The sequence below is a fragment of the Delphinus delphis genome, chromosome 16 (assembly GCF_949987515.2).
Source record: "Delphinus delphis chromosome 16, mDelDel1.2, whole genome shotgun sequence".
Classification (NCBI taxonomy): Eukaryota; Metazoa; Chordata; class Mammalia; order Artiodactyla; family Delphinidae; genus Delphinus; species Delphinus delphis.
In genome coordinates this window covers 40,106,174-40,126,233 of record NC_082698.1, presented here as the reverse complement: position 1 = coordinate 40,126,233, position 20,060 = coordinate 40,106,174, and the positions used below count along the sequence as shown (strand labels likewise).

General features: G+C 35.6%; 1 protein-coding gene across 1 annotated transcript in view; it reads right to left on the bottom strand.

The window, feature by feature from the left end:
- The window catches only part of LOC132439843 (cGMP-dependent protein kinase 1), a 1,104,652-nt gene that overhangs the window by 30,952 nt on the left and 1,053,640 nt on the right, over window positions 1-20,060 (bottom strand). Inside the window, exon 10 of the mRNA XM_060034572.1 lies at window positions 10,275-10,371. Within this exon, the coding sequence (XP_059890555.1) occupies window positions 10,275-10,371 (97 nt within the window). The remainder of the gene's footprint in view (window positions 1-10,274; window positions 10,372-20,060) is intronic.

The following is a 20,060-nucleotide window of genomic DNA, read 5'->3' as shown; positions in this document are numbered from 1 at the left end:
ACAGCAAAACAGGAATGGCAAATATTTTCTCTAAACAAACCAGCACACAATTTAATCAGGCAATCCATGTTACATGGGATGGCATAAAATCATTTCTTTATTTTGGGCTGTCTTTAAACAGGGAGGAAATAGATTTCTAAGTAATCCAGGAACAATATGGCCATGGTCTGTATTGTAAAATTTAAGTAGCTCACATTTAATCCAAATTGAGGTAATTTATGGAATTCATGACAAGGCCTATAGTGAAAAGAAAAGTTCTATAAGTGAAGATGGAAAGAAGGAGGGAGGAAGGAAGGCAGGCGGGGTGGCGGGGGAGGGAGGGAATAAAGGAAGGAAGGGAAGGAAAGAAAAAGAAAGAAAACCCTAGACTGAGAAAAATGTATAGGTCCTATTCTATAAGATAAACTGTGCCAAACTGTGGGAGTATGTTTTTCTCTACTCTGGTTACAGTTCTCAACCAGATTCACCAAAAGAGGCAAAAGACGCATAATAAAACTTTAACAACCAAGTAAACCAGCAAGCCAACTATTAGACCCTCTAGACATGTATAAACACTAGGTTGTTCTGTCTCCATCATTTTGCAATACTCCCCTATTGCCAGACAATGCTTCACAACCTATCAGATACTGGCCTCAAACTCCATGTTCAGGAAACAACTTAAACAGCTCTGTTCAGTAGCAGTTGGGTACAGTAACAAAGCTGAAGTAGGGTAATAAAGGAGCCATAAAATCACCATAAACTTCAAAAAGAAAAAAGGCATGAAGTTGCTGTGTATTAAACACCTTTGTATTCAGATCCATATTGAACTAAATTTACAGTTATACATGTAGAAAATAAAAATATTTAGTGTAAAACAAAGTTTTAGTGTAAGAAAACATGCAGTAAAAAAGGCTAATCTTTAGAGAGAGAGTAAATTAGTAGTTGCTGGAGCTGAGGGTAGGAATGGAGAGCATTTGCAAATGGGCCACAAGGGTTCTATTAAAGTGATGGAAATGTTCTAAAATTGGATTGTGGTGGTGATTGTACAATTCTGTGGTAAGTAGATTATACCTCAAAAAAGCTTTTAAGGAATTTTAAAATAAGAAAAAGCCAGAAAATATGTGTATCTATATTTTTTAGTTCTTGTCTTTATTGATTGTGAGATAGGTATATTTTTAATTTACATTTTAAGGAACTAAATGTCAGAAATGTTTTTCTTTCTATGCTTATCTTTACCCCTTCAATAAAAGTTCCCCAATTAATCAAAACTGTATTTCATTTTTACTCTAGTTTCTGTAAACTATTAACATTTTTATAAAAAATTTTATTCTTTTTTATGACTTCTCTATTTGCTATATATTAAAAGTCCTAAATTCAAAGAAGTCCTCATGTCCAAAAAAAAGGTGGGATCATGGGTCATTTTAAGCAAAATGTACATAACTATCACACAATTCTTAAAACTTATCTAGTCAAAATAATACATATTTGCTGGGTAATGTCTTTTATTATTTTAATAATGTACAAACTACAATCATACCCAAGTTCATAATATCTGGAGCCTCATTTTCCTCACTTAGAGAATAAAACCACATTATTTTATAGTCACAGATATTGTAAGACCAAATCAGATAGTGTATGTGAAAGTGCTTTGAAAATTAAAAAGTGCTATGTAAGAATTACCATTATTACCATGACTTCCAAGATATGTGGGAATGCTAATTAAAATGGATACTTATAAATAGTATTTTCCTGTTACAATTCATAATTAAATCTGGTTTTAAATTAGTTGTTCCAACCACCCGAATGAAATAGAAGGAACAGGAAAAATTAATGTCTGAATTTAAGGAAGTTTTTTTTTCAAAGAGAAAGAAAAAGCAGTGTTATTGCTCTAATGCAAATAACTTTTTTGGACATGACATACTAATGTGTCCAAGTATTCAGGAAGAACCGACTTAACTACATTACTGAAAGTGACATCTTTTAAGGGCACAGAAAGCTTCTATTCTACAAAGTAGTATTGGACTGTACTCCTCAACATTTCCTAACCAAAAAAAAGAATTCTTATGTGAGAATTACTTTTCTCTGTGTAATAGTACTATAAAGTTCAGGAAACATTAACCATAATCTTAATTATAAACTTCTGTTTTCAATCTGTTGTTAAAACCTCTTTTCTCACTAGTTATCCACAGTTCTATTATTTACCTGTCTCTCTTCATTACACAATAATATCACAGATTTCTTTTCCCTAGTCAATGTCTAAAACTTAAAAAGGAACCACGGCATCTGGTTTGTTCCATAGGATACACAGGGAGGAACATAGGGAACTTGTCACCGTCTGCATGATGCATGTCCAAATGACACAGAGAATGCAAAGGATGGACCATGAGTTGAATAGCGATGTCAGAGTTGGGAAACTATTCAGCCATGAGCACAGGGGCATGGCCCTGTTGTACGATTTTATAGTTAAGACTTTATGTGTAAAATTTATTTCATAGATAGCCACTAAGTTATCTATATTAATGGTGAGGTATATCAATTTCAGAACAAAGAACCTAGAAAAAGTAGCTTTTTAAAATTTATTTTATCTACTCTTTTTCGTTTAATCCCACTTGCCATTTGCACAAGTGATAATCAGGAGACAGTCTCTGCTTTTCATCCTTGTTTTCCTTCCCAGGGTCACCTCAACTTCTTATCAAAATGTAACGCCATTTTCTCTGTAACTTGCCTTGAGACCTAAAATTCAGTTTTACAGCTAGTGATAAGAAACATAAGGAAATATCTGTACCTTTAAATTCAAATTCAATTAAAAATATGTGAAGCAATTTTCATAGAGAAAATAGTTTTCATTTTAATTTTTTAAAAAGACGTTTAACTTTTAGTTCAGAGGCAGATAAGAAAAAGAACTTCATACTTTTCTGTTTTCAATTACAACATGAACAAAAGTTTGGACTATTTTATAGAAATCATTTGCAAAGGAAAGAGCGCTTGTGATTTCCCTTAATAGGGAATTAGCACTGCTACATTTTGACTCAAAAGGCTACCTACATTGATTCAAGATTGTTTCCTGAAATGTGAAATTTAAATACACCATTTCTCTTCCCTACAGTACTTGTGTTAAATAAACCCTATTTCATTTTGTAGGGATATTAAAATTGATTTTATTACCTATGATGCACTTTAAATTGTTTTCCTTCATAATCAAATAGTTTCTTTCCCTTAAGATTTAATTTCTATGCATAATCTCACTCATATAAAGAAATACTACATGAAATAGTTTAACTGTTGAATATTTCACATAATTCAACTTATTCTAATACTTACAAGCACACTTATAACTTAAAACTTCACATAGATGGAGTTGAGTATCGTAAGCTGACACTTAAACTTCTTTCATTTATTGACACAGTGAAGATTTAAAATGAGTTTAAATGATCTAGAGAGAATCGTATATGGCAAAATTCAACTTTCTGAGATGTGAACAGATTAATTTATGAGAGGTTTTGCATTCTAATCACACTTTTGAGATGTTAGACATAAATAACTTTATAATTTTTTTAAACAGTTACTGGAAGACTTTTAATCAAATGGCTTATAATCAGATCTTAATGTCCTAATATATGCTATATTCAAACTTCACCCTTTCTGATATTAATAAAAGTATAGCTTCTTTCTCTGTTTTTCTACTTCAAAATTTTCACAAGATTTCGTACTTCACACGTAGTTAAGCCAGTTCAACATGTGTTTACTGGTTTTTTGCTTATGCTAACTTATCTACGAAAAACAGTCGCATTAAACATTGAAACTGCTTTGTTCATGAAGGTGGAATCTGAGATTGCAGCCATGACCAGACAGTGGTTCCCATTGGTTTAGCTTGTTACTTTCGGGGTATTGATGATCTCCCCACTCTTACTGTGAATTTGCAAGGCAGTTAACTGAAGCTGGGGCTAAGTACCAAGCCATCTGGCCCACAAAATCTCCTGATTTCTTAGCCCAGTGTTTAGCCTAATATATGGTATATGTCAGCGCAATGGGGGATGTTAATATGAAGGACAGAATATGAATTAGCAATAAATTAAATGTATACAGCTGATAAGCTACAGTGAAACATTCAGAATCATCTTTTTTATATTTATTTCTAGAAAGCAAGATAAATCATTTCATTTTATTTAAGAGGACATGGCTATTTTCAACATTACTAACATACACAAGGAGACTGTTCTTCCCCTTCACGGAAGGGATCTCTCTTTGAAAGTGTTTACATAAAATTTTCAGGGACGAGGAATACATCTTGGCACAAAGTAAACTACCTTATTCAGAAGAGAAATTATGATGTTTATCTTTGGGAGCACTGCCACCTCAAAAGAGCCCTTCTAGTCACCTTATAGTGTATTCTTTTATTTCATGGGTGGAAGTTGAGAGCTGAGTCTGTGTTTATTTGCGTTCTTCTCTTGACCTAATGCCCCCCAATGCCCAATGCCTTAAAGTCTAATCTCCTTTAAGAATATAGTACAGTTATACCCTATCAGTTGGTTATCTAGTATTTCTCACTGCTCCCTCACACAACCTCTAGTCAGGCCACTTGCTTTGGTGTCCTGTGAAAACACGTGGCCTTCTGTGTTGTAAACTTTTCCTGGAATGGCCTTTCCCCCAAATGGCCTTTTCGCATCTGTTCATTTAAATCCCAACCTATTCTCTAAGCCCTGGCTCAAGTTCTGTGTCTTCTCAGGGCCTCGCTACATCATCAGCTCCAAATGCTCTCTTTTTGAAATGCTGAAAACCCTTCTTCATGATTTAGAATTTAATGCAATACTAAAGGATTTCACTTGCTATTTTTCATATGTATTGATCTTATCTTCTTAAGTAGGAGAAGGCAAGATGTTCTTTGAGGGCACAAATCACACATGATCTTGCTATGTCCCACAAAAAATATTTAGGAAATTTTTTAATAGATAAACTTTTACTGAATGTGACGTGACCATAAATTCACTGGATTAAAAAAAAATCAAATTTATGTCACAGAAAACAAAAAGGTGAGTGACCAAACTGTTAAGTGGTGATAAGATAAGTTTTGGATGAACTGTTTTAAGCCATGGAAAGACATGGCCAGTGCCTTCTAGATTTACAATTGGCCCTTAGTATCCTTGAGGGATTGACTCCAGTCTCCCCTGTGGATACCAAAATCCTTAGATGCTCAAGTCCCTCATATAAAATGGCATAATATTTGCATATAACCTAAATACACCCTCCTGTATACTTTAAATCATCCTTAGATTGCTTATAATACCTAATACAATGAAAATGCTATGTAAATAGGTATAAATACAGCATAGGTAATATATAAATAGTTGTAAATACAGTGTGAATGCTATGTAAATTATTTCTGGTGCGTGTCAAATTCAAGTTTTGCTTTTTGAAACCTTATCGAATATTTTCAATCTGAGGTTGGATGAATTCATGGATGGGGAACCTGTGAATATTGAGGGCCAACTGTGGATTGATCTTTCTAGAAAAACATGAAGGTTTAGAGGAGGAAATGCTAACATTTTGCTTTACTATAGAACACTAATTTCAAACACTTTTAAAGAAAAATATTCATTTCAATAGATGGCTAGTGTATAAAATTCCTGTAATTTCAAAAGATGTATAAGAGTGTGACTGTTCGATTTGTTGTCGTTCATTTAGTCTAAACTGTATTCCAGCTATCGATGTACTAAAGAGAATATATTCTACAGTAACAAGATGAATTCATGCATATTTTACCTTATTTGTATATGTCAAAGCAGAGATAAATTTTATTACCTGTGATTTCTGCTTAGAAACTATCTTGTGGTTAGATGTTTTAGAAGTTGCAGTATACAGGCATACTTCATTTTATTGCACTTCATTTTTTTATCACACTTTGCAGATACTGCATTTTTAACACATTGAAGGTTTATGGCAACCCTGTGTCAAGGAAGTCTGTCGATATCATTTTTCCAACAGCATTTGCTCACATCGTGTCTCTGTGTCACATTTTAGTAATTCTCACAGTATTTCAAACTTTTTCATTATTATTATATTTGCTATAATAATCTGTGATCAGTGATCTTTGATGTTACTACTCACTGAAGACTCAGATGATAGCATTTTATAGCAATAAAGTATTTTTTTAATAAAGTATTTTTTGATTAAGGTATGTACATTGTTTTTTTAGACTTAATGCTCTTACATGCTTTATAGACTATAGTATAGTGTATACATAACTGTCATACGCATTGGGAGACCAAAAAATTCCTGCTACTTGCTTTATTGTGATACTTGCTTTATTGCAGTGGCCTGGAATTGAACCCGCAATATCTCTGAGGAATGCCTGTATTGTGACTGCACCTATTATGTTCAATTAGCATCTATCAAATTGGATTTTTATTAACTATCTGAATAACTTATTTTCTCAGAAATCAACACTATCACAATTACTAATGTGTGTCAGTTTTCATTCTTTTGAAGAATAAATATAAATGAGGATGACATATTTAATAATAATCCACGTAGGGTATTTCTAGAGAAAAGGCTATGTTAAAATGAGGCAATTTTGAGTTTTCAACCAGCACAGAGTGCTTATTCACCTTGGCTCCAGAGGACACAAGGCCTTAGGATGGGAGGGTTTCCCAGGCATCCTCTGCAGCATAAATCACAGTGGGCACAAATGGCAGTGCTGTCCAGCGATCCCACAGCTATTCTGTTTCACTGTCATGTGGCCTGGCAGTAAGAAGCTCTTGAAGGGTTTTCGTCTCATGTGGGGTTTCCCTTTGGCTTAGGCTTTCCCCTTACATAATGACGAAACAAAACTCTGTGACTGAGCAATAGGTGTATCCCCTAATTTCTTGCTTAATCATCTCTTAGTCCCTATTTTTTTGAGTTGCTTTACATAGCCTTCCACGTCACTTGCATGTGACACACAGTGACCAAGCAGCTGGCAAAAATGCCAGGAGAGTGGTATGGAAGCCCATATGTACAGCACACAGACCCTGTTACACAAATGTGATTGTGAGTGTGGCAGAATTCTTACAACTTGCTACCACATTGCCCCCTCCTGGGCAATCCGATCATGGGATTGTGGCACAGGAGAAAAGACCTTTGTCCTCCATTTGGCAAGAGCCAGGCCCTTATTATGCCCAATCAGGGTGCCATGGTTTAAGAAGATTGTGGAGAAAGACCCTTATTATGCCCAATCAGGGTGCCATGGTTTAAGAAGATTGTGGAGAAACTGCATATGATTTAGCACCAAAAACGATTTCCTGTTGAGAGGTTAAGAGGTGGGGCTTTACGATTTAGAAGAGAAATGGGTAAATAAGAGCAGACTACTTCAGGTACACAAAGGTTTAGTGTGAGGAAGACTGAAAACTGTTTCCCATCTCTACTCATGACAGATCAGAAAGTAAGGAGCGTTAGTGGTTTGGGGGAATTTAATAGAAGCTATCACTGAAGGTCATTTGAACACCTTAGCCTCACTCATGTATTGGAGAAATGCTTGTATTCTCAGCACTTGGCCTAACAATGGGAGAAAAAAGAGTAAAATATTTCATTCCCTTCCTTTTCTATGGGTAGAGCTGAAAATGATAGTTATCATTAGAATATTTTAATAATAATAACAACACTGCCAACACTTACTGACCTATGATACGTGAGGCACTATTTGGGGACTTTAACTCATTTAATCTTTGCAATGCCTGAGGCACACAGCCTATTATTATCCTCCTTTTAGAGATGAGGAAACTGAGGCCCAAGAGGTTTAAGTAAACAACTAATCACACACAGCTGGTAAGACCTCAATCCAGACAGTCTGATTCCAGAGCTCTAGCTTTTAGCTACCACGTGATACTGTCTGATCTTTATTTTTTCCTCCACAGATATTTTAACACTCAACTAGGAGCCGCAAAAGAGAAGACGGAAAAAAGAGTCTCTGAAGGTTCGACAGAAGAAGAGGTGAATAGCAGATAATCATGGCATCTATTCCGTATTTACGTCTAAGACAGGTTCTTGAATTCTAGAAGACTTTTCTTAAAAAACAAACGTGTACCTATGATAATAAAGTGACACTTGTCTGATTTGATAATGGTGGCTGTTGGTGGTAATAAGAATCTAAATATTTTTAGTAGTCAGAACGATAAAAAAAAGAAAAAGTCTAGTTTAAACATCAGTAGTTCTGGGCAAAAACAACAGCTCTTTCAGTGACCGTGTGGTCTTAGGTCACTTATACACATTATTCATGACTTAGCTCCTGTGAAATGTGGCTTATGCCTCCTATGATAGCTCTAAAGGCAAAATTATATACTGGATATGAGAGCCATCTGAAGATTGTAAAGCTGGGTTCAAATGAAAAGCTCGATGATTTTAGTAAGAAAGTAATACTAATTTATTAGTAAACATTATTAATATCAGTTTATTAACAAACTATCCTGCAGTAGTTTCATTTTACGAGAGCAGACCATAACGCTTGAGGTTATTTATGGCAACGCCTTGATGTCGATCCCTCTGTCTTAGAAATGCTGCCTCCTCTAAGAAATCTTGCCCCTCCACGCACTGAGCACGTGCTTCTCATACTCTGATTATGGGTTTACTTATTAGTTTGCATGATTGTCCCTCCTAGTGGACTGTGAGTCCCTAGAGGCAGTGGCTATTTTCTGTTAAACTGTGTATATCCCAGCAGAGAGCTCACTACATAAATACATAATAAATTGTGTAGAAAGAATATAATCCAAGAAGACAGAGATTATGTTTTCCATATCATTCTTCCTATATTTTATCCAAGTATGGTGCTCTGGTATATGAGGCATTGAATTGCTGAATGAATAGATTACATATTTATTATTTAAAGCAACTGCTACATAGCATTCCTAGATTAAAAAGTTTGACTTGTACCAATCTACTCTGAAAAGCAAGCACCTCTCTGACAAGGGCAAAGGAGAGTAAATTCGGAATGTGACCATAAAGCAATGGGACTAATTTTCACTTGTAATTTGTAAAATCCATCTCCTTATTTTAGTCACGTCTTGTAAATTAAGAGAATTACCTAGATGTCTTATAGCTTTAATGAGTAAATCATATATTTTAAAAAAGCTGAGTTCTTTAGCTGAAGGTATCTCCAGCCAGTGTTAAGGGAAGCATCACACAAATTCAGTGAAACATTTTACGGCTCTAAACCTTTCTTGTCTAATATTTAAGTAAATAACATCATTCTGCCCATCAAAGTCAGAAATCCCAACTACAGCACAAATGGACAAATACAAAAATAGTGGTAGGTCAATCTACTTTTATGGAAGGGGATTTCTCCTACTGCCTGATGGCAACAGTAACTATTTACTGAACTGTACACAGTCTCAGGGAGTTCCTAACGTACTGTACTGGTGTCTGATATCAGGGACTCCTCCATGTTCAGGAGAGGTGGACATTAATCTACATTCTCAAATATGGTTTTTATCCGCACAATCTGGAATGCAGCAACTCAGTCACAAGAGTACATTTTTTTCTAATTTTTGTTGTAATATGTCAGTTTTTAAATTTATATTTTAAACAAAGGCACAACAGAACATGCTTTCATTTGGTTCACACCATATTGATGCCATGTGTTTAATGTATGAACTTGTGCCAAAACGTCTTCTTCATCTTCACTTAGCTGTGTGTGTATACACACAAATAAACATGTGTGTGAAATAAATTATATAAAATATTCATACCATATTTTCTAATACAGTTATATATATGTGAGTATAGATATGTACTATAATCTGAATAGGTGCTTATAACTACAGAATAACTACAACACCATTTACTTAATTTTTAAAGCAGTGGTGAGAATAATTATATGTATATAGATAGATATATAATACATGTAAATATACCTCATCTCCCTTTATATATATTTAAATTTACATTTTAGTTATTGTGATTATAGATAGAGTGCATAATTAAGTTAGTGAGCACTGCTCAGAACTAAGGAAGTAAATAAAGATCACAGAAAATCAGCGGGTATTAAGTGCTTTATGACTCCTCCTCATTAAGTAAATGTGTTTACCTTTCATTTAATATGCAGAGGTTTTCTAAAAAGTAAGTTGGTGTTTATTTTATTTTTCATTTACTGATTACATAACATATTTCACTTTGTTGCAAACTCTGTTGTGCTGAAATGAGAGTATTTGGTACCAATTTAGGAACAATAATGATTAGAGAGAGAAGAAAAGAGAAATCTTAATCTAGGAGAAAAAATTAAGAAGGAAGACAGGACTCTCAAAAGCATTTAAAGAGCAATCACCTACCAGTTCTACTCGTCCGAAACCTCCAACTCCAAGGGTGTCAATGATGTTGAAATCAGACAGCTTCAGGTTGGCGAAGAAAGCAGCTTCAGCTTCATATCTGGAGTTTTTGATGCGAAAAAATGGAAATTTCTTAGAGGTGGAAACACGAGTACCACGTACAACTGTACCGGAATGACATGACTGTGAAACAGGGTTTACCTGCTTAAACTCCATCTTGCTTTTAGAGTCTGCGTTTTCTCACACTCATAATTTTTTGGTCCCAGTTGTGCAGAATAACATAGATTTGCACTTGTATTTCAGAGTAGAAAAATACAAAGTACCCACTGCATGTCAGTCATGTGACTGATAAATCCAGTTATCAAATCAAATTTACATCTCAGTGTTTTTCTATGCGTCTTCTTGTGAGCACAAATTGAGTTGTTCTTTTTTGGTTTTGTTTTGGATTTTTTGGTTTTGCTTGGTTTTGTGTTTGCTGTTCAGATTTTGGATGGTGGTTTCTCATCAGTTTCCCTTATCCACAGGCTGGCAGTGGCTCCTATTAATGTTTATTAAAAGCGGCAAGATCATTGAGGTCTCTGGAGTGAAATCACGGCCAGGTTTTATGAAAACAGATCCGAAAAGCTGAGGACTGATGTGAAACTGTCTGAAATGGATGATTTCTGAAGCATATTCACATTCCTAAAAAGTGTCTTCCCTTCATTTGTGTTTACCCACTGACTCTCAGCTAGTAATTCCAGTCTTTATGCTTGCCAGTTTCTTAGATGAGTGGGGTGAAGGAGCACAGACTAGCCTCCAAAAGTTTAACTCTAGGCACATGCAAATTGGACACATGCAAGTGGCCAAAATAAGCTTCCCCTGATGAGACAAGTGAATATGAGCTGCTTAAAATATCTCCTTATTAAAGCCCCTACTATTTTTAGAAAGGGCAGTAAGGCATAAAGATGATGACCCTCCCACTCACTAAAGTCAGGTCAGGGAGTAATTCAGCTGTCTCAGAAATAAAGTATTTGAAGAGCTATGTGTAACCCATGACCTTCAGCCAGGCGGTACCTGATTCAGTAGTATGCTATAGATAGACATGATGAACATGCTTGAAATAGTGACACAGTTTGTTTATGTCAGCTTTTGGATAGAATCATTCACAGGCATGTTTGGCCTTAAGCTGTGTAACATTTTAGCTATTTCATTATAATCAAACACAAATTCAGACTCTCCACTTGGGAAAAATGTAAAACAGTTATCTAGGTGAGCTTTCAACACTCTCCAATTTACAATGACAATTCTGGTTTTTAACACATTAATTCTTGAAAGACTCACAAGATGGTAAACAGTGTTTCTCGTTATTAGCTGATGATGGGAAATCAACTCTCTCTAGTTAACCTCTATAAACAAGACTGCTAGGCATTCTGAATGGTATCTATAGATTTCTCTCATTAACTACACAATCAAGAGATCAACATAGCACTTCAGGAGATGGTTTACTAGAATGGAACATAAGCAACAAATGTGCATTTCTAGCATTCCAACTGGCTCACAGCTTTTGGAAAATTAAAACTCCATCCCATTTAAAGGGCCAGTGACAGAGTTCACTCCAACAGGTGTTTAAAAAGGACACCTGCTGGGATCAGACGCCCACCCCCCCCCACCCCCGCTCCACCATGATAATATGTAGGTGTTCAAGAATTTCCGGCAGTCAAGTTCTTAATGAGATTGTTTCTGAATAATATGTGCTTGCTGGATTTAGAAATCTCAGATTGAAGGGGTAAACTCAGACTACTCTGACACCATTTTATATATTTAAAGTATGGTGTTATTACTTATAGCTCTTGAAGACGCACCTCCCCCCAAAATCCTTATATTTGGGTTCTGTAAAATTAGTCTGGAAATGTCTAAACAAGTCATCTTCAGCCATTTGTTGCACATCAGAACTTCCTGAGCATCTTTTAGAAACCACTTAATCTGTGTCCCACCATAGATCAAGTTGATCAGCAATCTCTGGAAGCAGTATCACGTATCTATACACTTTTACAGCTCCTTGGGTGATTCTGATGTACAGTTAAGGGTTGAGAACCATAGTTCTAACCCATCTGAAAGCCTCAGGAGGTTCCAGAGCCATAGAAGAATTTTGGGTTGGATTAAAATGATCCAAGGAAATCAGTAGCTGTCCAATGAGTCTGGAGTGTGATGCATTCATGGCAAAAGTACTGGGGAGACAGATGCAGAATGCAAAACTTTGCTAATTACTTTGCTATTATTTCTAGGTGAATTTTGAAAATACTTCCTAGTTGGGTGATTTTTATGGAGTGGTTGGTGAGATGCCTGGCTCACGGGCCCAGCCGCTCCGCGGCATGTGGGATCTTCCCGGACCGGGGCACGAACCTGTGTCCCCTGCATCGGCAGGGGGACTCTTAACCACTGCGCCACTAGGGAAGCCCCAACCAAGGAAATGTTGTTGCTTAGAACTATAAGTCTTTTTTTTTCCTCATTGAGATTACTCTTTAGGGAGTCGCTTCATCACAGAGACTCTGTACACTTTTCCTTTTTGAATAAATAGCTTTGTTTTTTAACATGGAAATCACCACCCGAAGAGACCTTTGTAAAAAAGCCAAACTATAGATGATTTAGCTTCTGGAGGTATCTCACCCCTCTAGCTCGTAACTTGGAGGGACGTTTTCATTCTTTCTTTTTACTCAGGAATTATTTGAAAATAATTTGAATCTATCCGTTATGTTCTACATTCTTTAGAGTTGATAATTTTGAGTGGGGAAGGAGACAAAATAAATTGGTTAAGTAAATGGCTCTTGTCCTATAAAACTTCTCTTGCCTGAAGGAGGTAACCGTGGAACACAAGTACCTAGCTTACTTACTACTGTGGGGTACCAGGTCCAAGGAATTAGGCCCAGATTTATGCAACTCTAAAATCCATCTGTGCAAAAGTGTTTATGAGAGGGACAGTTCCCAAGTGTTAAGGGAAATATATATCAGTAAGGCATTCAATTCCCGACGTTTGGTTGCTTAAAATCTAGCAAAGAGTATGAAGTGTATTTTCTAATGTTCCTACCTTAGTTTGAGATACAGATTTTTTAAGAGAACACTATTATTTACAGTTGACCCTTGAACAATGCAAGGGTTGGGGCGCCGACCCTCCTACGGTCAAAAATTCATGTATAATTTATAGTGGGTCCTCCATATCCACAATTTTTCTGTATCCATAGTTCCATATCTGCCCATTCAACCAACTGGATCATGTAGTATTTACTACTGAAAAAAATCTGCAGATGAGTGGATCTGCACAGTTCAAACCTATGTTGTTCAAGGGTCAACTGTATTCATTTTTTTTTTTTTTTTGGTATAGGGTGAAAGCTGTGGATTCTCTTTCCAGAAAAGTGCAGATACTGAAAAGTGCAGATATCTGCACTTATACAGATACTGACATACTCTGTATAACTTCAAGGAGCTTATAAACTCTCAAAATAGGTTAACAACATGCAAATAACTATATAACAAGAGAATAAGTGTGTTGGGTGAAGTAGAGAGATAATATATCATTTCTCAAACATACCTGACCATAAGATTCACCTGGGGCTTTGGTGATTAGAATCCACAGTCACTAATTTGTACAGGGTACTCTTTATATAGTGAAATATGGAACTTTCAAGAACTACTAGAAAGAAAGTTGCCTACATTTTCACCTTCTCTTTTCATTTCTGCTTATACACCAAAGGAGGTTCTAAAAGCAATGAAAATGTAAAGTTGCAGGTGTAATGATGATGAGACCAAGACATAGATGCAAAGTCTAGAAACAGACCAAGACATACATGCAAAGTCTAGAAACAGAAAAATAATACTGGAATAATCTTAACCTCTCTTTATCTAAAACTACATATCTATCCAGTATTATATTCACTTCCTTTCAGAAATAGATAATAACCATTAGTTTTTATTTTTCCATCTCTTCCAATATCACCAGCCTCCACAAAACCAAAGAGTAAGACTCAGATGTCCTTTATTATTCACCATAATTGTTTCTTTTTTTGTTGTTGCCAGATATCCATGAATCAATTCTGTCATCATTTCAAAATAACACAATTGGGTTCTATTCCTTATGACTGACCACTATTATTAAGAAGCAAACATCTCTCCTTAATACTGAAAACCAAATATGACCCAGTACAAAAATGTCTGAAACGTAAAATTTTATCTTCACCTTGATATTACAATAGCAGAAATGGCTCAGCATTATTCTACAAAGCAAACAATAGTATGTGCAGTGTTAAAGTAAGGTCCAAGAATCCAAACGGACATTCCAGATGGGATACAAAAGCCAGTAATTAAAAGCCAATGAAACAAAAGGCTAATGTGCCCTATTTACTTTAGCAAAATCTATAATCCAAATCAGTTTCAGAAGTCTACTCTAAGGGTCTCCAAGGAAAATCAAACAAAGTCTTAGCATCTTTTAACCCACGTGCAGATCAGTCACCACTGCTTGGCCTGTGCTCATCTGCTCTTGGGTATATTTTTATTTCCTGTTGAATTTAGTTTTATCAGTTCTTGGGGAAATCTATAAAATGTTTCAGTAAACACACATGAACTCTCATCTATGACCAAGATTTTTATTCTGTAACTTTTAATAGGTAAGATGCGATTCAATCAGACAATCAATGTCTACTCTGGACTTAAAAATAATGCAAGAGCGCATCCTAGAATACAAACAGAAGATCAGGACTCGTGGTCCCAGCTCTGACTTCGTATTTCCAAGTCCTGAATTCAACATGTAGGCCTTTGTAAAGGTATCAACATACACTTAAGTAAATAAGTGTGAGTTGTATAGATAAAGTCAGAGCCCTAGCTTACTTAAATGTTCAGATAAACTCCTAGAAATCCTTCCACTTTTTATGTGATCAAAGAACATTGATATCTATAAATAAATATTTACAGAAATAGTTAAAGGAGGTGAGAACTTTTTGACAGTCAGCCTTAAGCACAAAATATGTATACCTGGTCTATGATGCATGCAAGCTCTAATGCTAGCCATCTACTGAATAAACACTTAACTTGGTACACAGGATTTTATGTAATAACAGTTCTTGATTTAATAAAACTTGGTGCATTAAGTAATTTGTAGGTATTGAAGAGTAAATACAAATTCAGCCAGACAAGTAACTATATATAGAGAAAGCAGAATTGAAAACTGGACCAATAATACTTATTTGCATATTTAACACAGATGTGATTTGGGCTTAAACTCCTGGGACTATCACCTCATTGTGCTACATTAACTTTGTGTATGTGAAAATAGTTACTTCATGTCCTATTCCCCTGATTCTAAAATGTTTGGGATTAAATAAGCTTAGTCACTAAAATAAAAATGGATAGCCTTTATTAAATCTATAATCAAGTCACCAGTCAGCTCTTATTAATTTAATTGCTTTATTAAAAAGTCTCATTGTTAAACTAAACTTTAAAAGCAGAATCTTCTGACTTCATTGGAAAACTGTGAACCATTTTATTGTTCAAGATTTGTATAGGGAGTTATTTCCTGTTGAAATAATATTTTTCAAATAACACTTTACAAAAGTCTCTATTACTATAAGCGTTTTTCAAAATGAAACAAAACAAACAAACAAAACCTTTAAACATAAGAAACCCTATTTCTAAAATTCTAAACAAAAAGGGACAATTTCTAATTTATTTGGCCATAAAGCATACAGGTATAGTCACTAGTCTTTTAATGGTAGTGGTAAAAACTTGAAGAAATAAAAAGTTTGAAAGTAACTTAATGAATATAAAGTATTTCATTATGTCAGTTTTCTCCAGAAAATGTAATCTCTTCTTCAGGGAATTTGAGATAGCATTAGTTTGCTTTCTGTATTTCCAAAATTGTGGTTTTCAGAAACACAGTCTTTTTTTTTAAGTACTTTAGCCATGAAATAGTTCTACTTATTTTTCAAATACATTCCCTTGAGAAGATAAAGCCAACAGGAATACACAGGGAAATTGCATTGCTCATATCTGATGCATAATAAGAATAATAGTGATGCAAATAGTTTGCATTTAGGAAGTACCTTTCTTTTCTTCCAAGGACTCTAAAATTTATTTCATTTAATTGATCCTCCCTGATTCTCTGTGAAGATGGGATAACAAATATTTTTACTTCTGTTTTGCAACTGGGTAGACCAGTTGCTGATAAGTGATTGATTTCAGTAATGAAACACTAGAATTAGAACTAGAAACCTTGGGCATGTTTCACATTGTAGCATATTTACACTTATTCCCAGAAATTCAATTTCCTTTAAACAAGATAGTAGAGAATCAGACAACTTTAAAGATGCTTTATCTCAAAGTATTAAGATACTAACATGGTTCAAAATCTGGATCAACACCCTTGGGAGCTCATCTAATCCAACCTTCACATTTTTAAAAATGAACAAACTGGGCTTCCCTGGTGGCGCAGTGGTTGAGAGTCCGCCTGCCGTTGCAGGGGACACGGGTTCGTGCCCTGGTCCGGGAAGATCCCACATGCCGCGGAGCGGCTGGGCCCATGAGCCATGGCCACTGAGCCTGTGCGTCCGGAGCCTGTGCTCCGCAACGGGAGAGGCCACAACAGTGAGAGGCCCACGTACCTCAAAAAAAAAAAAAAAAAAAAAAGAACAAACTAAGTCCAGAGATGGTAAGTGACTTAGCCAAAGTCACAAAGACTAAGGCATGAGGGACTGACATTTTGACTTGTGGTCTGTAATATTTTTTACTATCTGATTCTATCTTCACAGTTTTTACAATATTCTGATATTTGAAAAACAAAGGCAAACATTCAAGTTATAAAATATTTGAATAATATGTTATTTTATTACACATTTATGTCAAGAATGTGACTCCTGTAGCTAAGCACTGATGCCTTCTTGTCTATGACGTGGCCTGTGGGTGTGTGTACTCCAGTTAGTTAAAAGGACTCAAAATGAAAATACACTGATGCTCAAAAGATAATTTTTTAAAAATCTAAACATCAGAGCAGCATTTGTAAAAGATGAGTGAGGATAAGCTCCCAATGTTAGCTTGAAATGTATTGACCAACATGCATTTTTATTTATTCAGTTTTTAAATAGATTCCATATAGTAGTTTGAAATGAACTTTTCTTTTTCTGAAATAATGGCCTAAGTAAAGATACATTGCCATGAAAAAAATTGGCAAAAGGAATTAAAATTTTTTTCCCTTTTGGTGTTTGTTACTTAAGTCACTGGCCCAAAATAGAAAGTTATTAAGTTACTCAGTGATTATTATTTTTGCTTCAGAGAATACAGATACTTGCATGTTTGTATTCAACCAAAAAAAGCATGCAGTCCCCAACTTTATTTATGCCAGAAGAGATATTTCCTTCATATAAATGGATAGCCATCAGGGGCTAGTGGTCTGAGAAAGTTTTCTCTCATCTCAGTGCAATTTAATTTCCTCCTTCTCCCTTTCCCATACCTCAGAATCTCATCTTGAGTCTGTTTGTTTGTACAATTAATTTTTAATATTATAAATGAAAGACAAATCCTACATTTCATTTCAATTATTTTTACATAGAAAATATTCCAAGAATATTGTAAATATATTACAAGAATATGCTGTAAATATATCAGCACATATTGCTAAAAGGTAAGGATTCCCTTTTAAACATAGCCACAATATTATCACATCTAAGAAAACATTAGAAATAACCCATTAATATTATCAGGTATCAAGTCCATGTTCAAATTTTTCATGCTGAGCCTTTTGCTTATGATTGTGGACGAGGGTGGTCCAGACTGGCACAGCACAACTTTCAAAGGCCAGGAAGTTGAAGTTTAAGGGGAAAGAAGGTAGGTAAAAATAACTCTTTCTACCTTCACTGTTCCAACAACTCTGCCTGTGGGAAGAATTCCTCATCCTCATTCTGTTGCCTCATGCCACTCCATGGTAAATATCCATTACAGCAGAACTCTCATTCAATTTCCATGAGGACAATGTTTGCCATAGACTACATTTCTAAAGAAGGGATGCGTAAAGACAGCCCAAGTTTTCTCCTCAAATATAAAAATCTCTTTTCTACCCCCAAACTAAGAGCTCTTTGCCTTTTCTTATAGGTCATTTTTTTTATATGAGGGTTAAAATATTGAAAGAAATAAGAGAAATTTTAAGCTTAATTAAACCTCATAATTAGTCTTAGTTATGATCTTTATCAAGAGATCAGTCAGAAGACCGAACTAGGAACAGAAGGATTAGGAAACACTTAAATGAATACTAGGGGGTCAGCTTTTACTTCTGGACTCAGGACCTTTGCTATGTAGCCCGATTTTCATGGCTCCCCTTTATTTCTGAAGGATTCTACACCAACTTCAGAGACAAGAGGCTTTGGGATGCGGTCATGGTCACAGTGAGCCAAAGGAAGAAAAGGGAGTAAAATGCAGTGTGTGGTAAGAAGAAAATGAGACTATAAGCCACTCTCCCAGGCCTCTGGGAATACAGGAAAAGATGTGATCAGGATTTGGCCCAGGATCTGCCTGAGCAACAGATTCCCCTTTCTGTAAAATGAAGGGTTTGCACTAGACGGGCCTATGAAGCTCACCTGCAGCTTGATCATTCTGGGACTCCAAGTGTCCTAAGAAATACACACTTGACAGAAAGCCCTGGTACCCGCAGCTTCTCTTTTGCCTCTTTTGTGCTCCAATCCTGTCCTCCGATCCGTGACTCCTGAAGCACTTATTTCAGGAAATACTACAGAGGTTTTCATTTAAGGGGGTCTTGCTCTCAGCAACTGGTAAGCAGGAGACCCCTGACCCAGGAGCTGGGAAACATATGACTTGATGTTCAAAATAGAACTGTTAATGCATTTCACCATAGACTCTAATACACCAGAGGTGCCCTCTCACCCAGGATTCATATCAGAATTAACTAGGTTGAGTTAAAAACAGACCTTAATAAAACCTTAGGATTTTGGACCAGGCATCAGTATTTTAAAATAAGATTAATAGATATAAGTCTATACAGCTCTTAATACCAAGGCTAATGATCATATGTAAGTTTTGATGAGCTATTAGTATTAATTTGATATGTATGTGACAGACATCTATTACAAAGTATACAAGTATCACAGAGAAATATATCCCAAGTTCCAAATAATTATTCTCAAATGGTCTTTGAGAATACCATCCATTCTTAAAATGGGGGAAGCCTGTATGTCCTTTTCTTAGTAGAGAAAATATTAAGTGGAAAGGAAGAAAATTAAGCAAAAATTTTGCCATGTCACTTATACATACTACCAAATGTAAAACAGATAGCTAGTGGGAAGCAGCCGCATAGCACAGGGAGATCAGCTCGGTGCTTTGTGACCACCTAGAGGGGTGGGATAGGGAGGGTGGGAGGGAGATGCAAGAGGGAGGAGATATGGGGACATATGTATATGTATAGCTGATTCACTCTGTCTTACAGCGGAAACTAACACACCATTGTAAAGCAATTATACTCCAATAAAGATGTTAAAAAATTTTTTTCCACCATGTCAAGTTGTTCAGTAACAGTGATGGTGCATTTATCAAATGAATGAAACTTCAGCAAATACTACCTATTTGTTATCAAGTCATTGCCATCTGGATGCAAAATCCAGCCATTGTTCTATGTTGACATTTGTATATATCTATTTGAATAGCACAAAATTATTTTCTTCTTTTTTTATAATTAACAAATAATAGAAAGAGTGAAATGAAGGAGATTGGGGAGGGCATTCAGACCTATTATGGCTATTCTTTATTCCACTTAACAGCCAG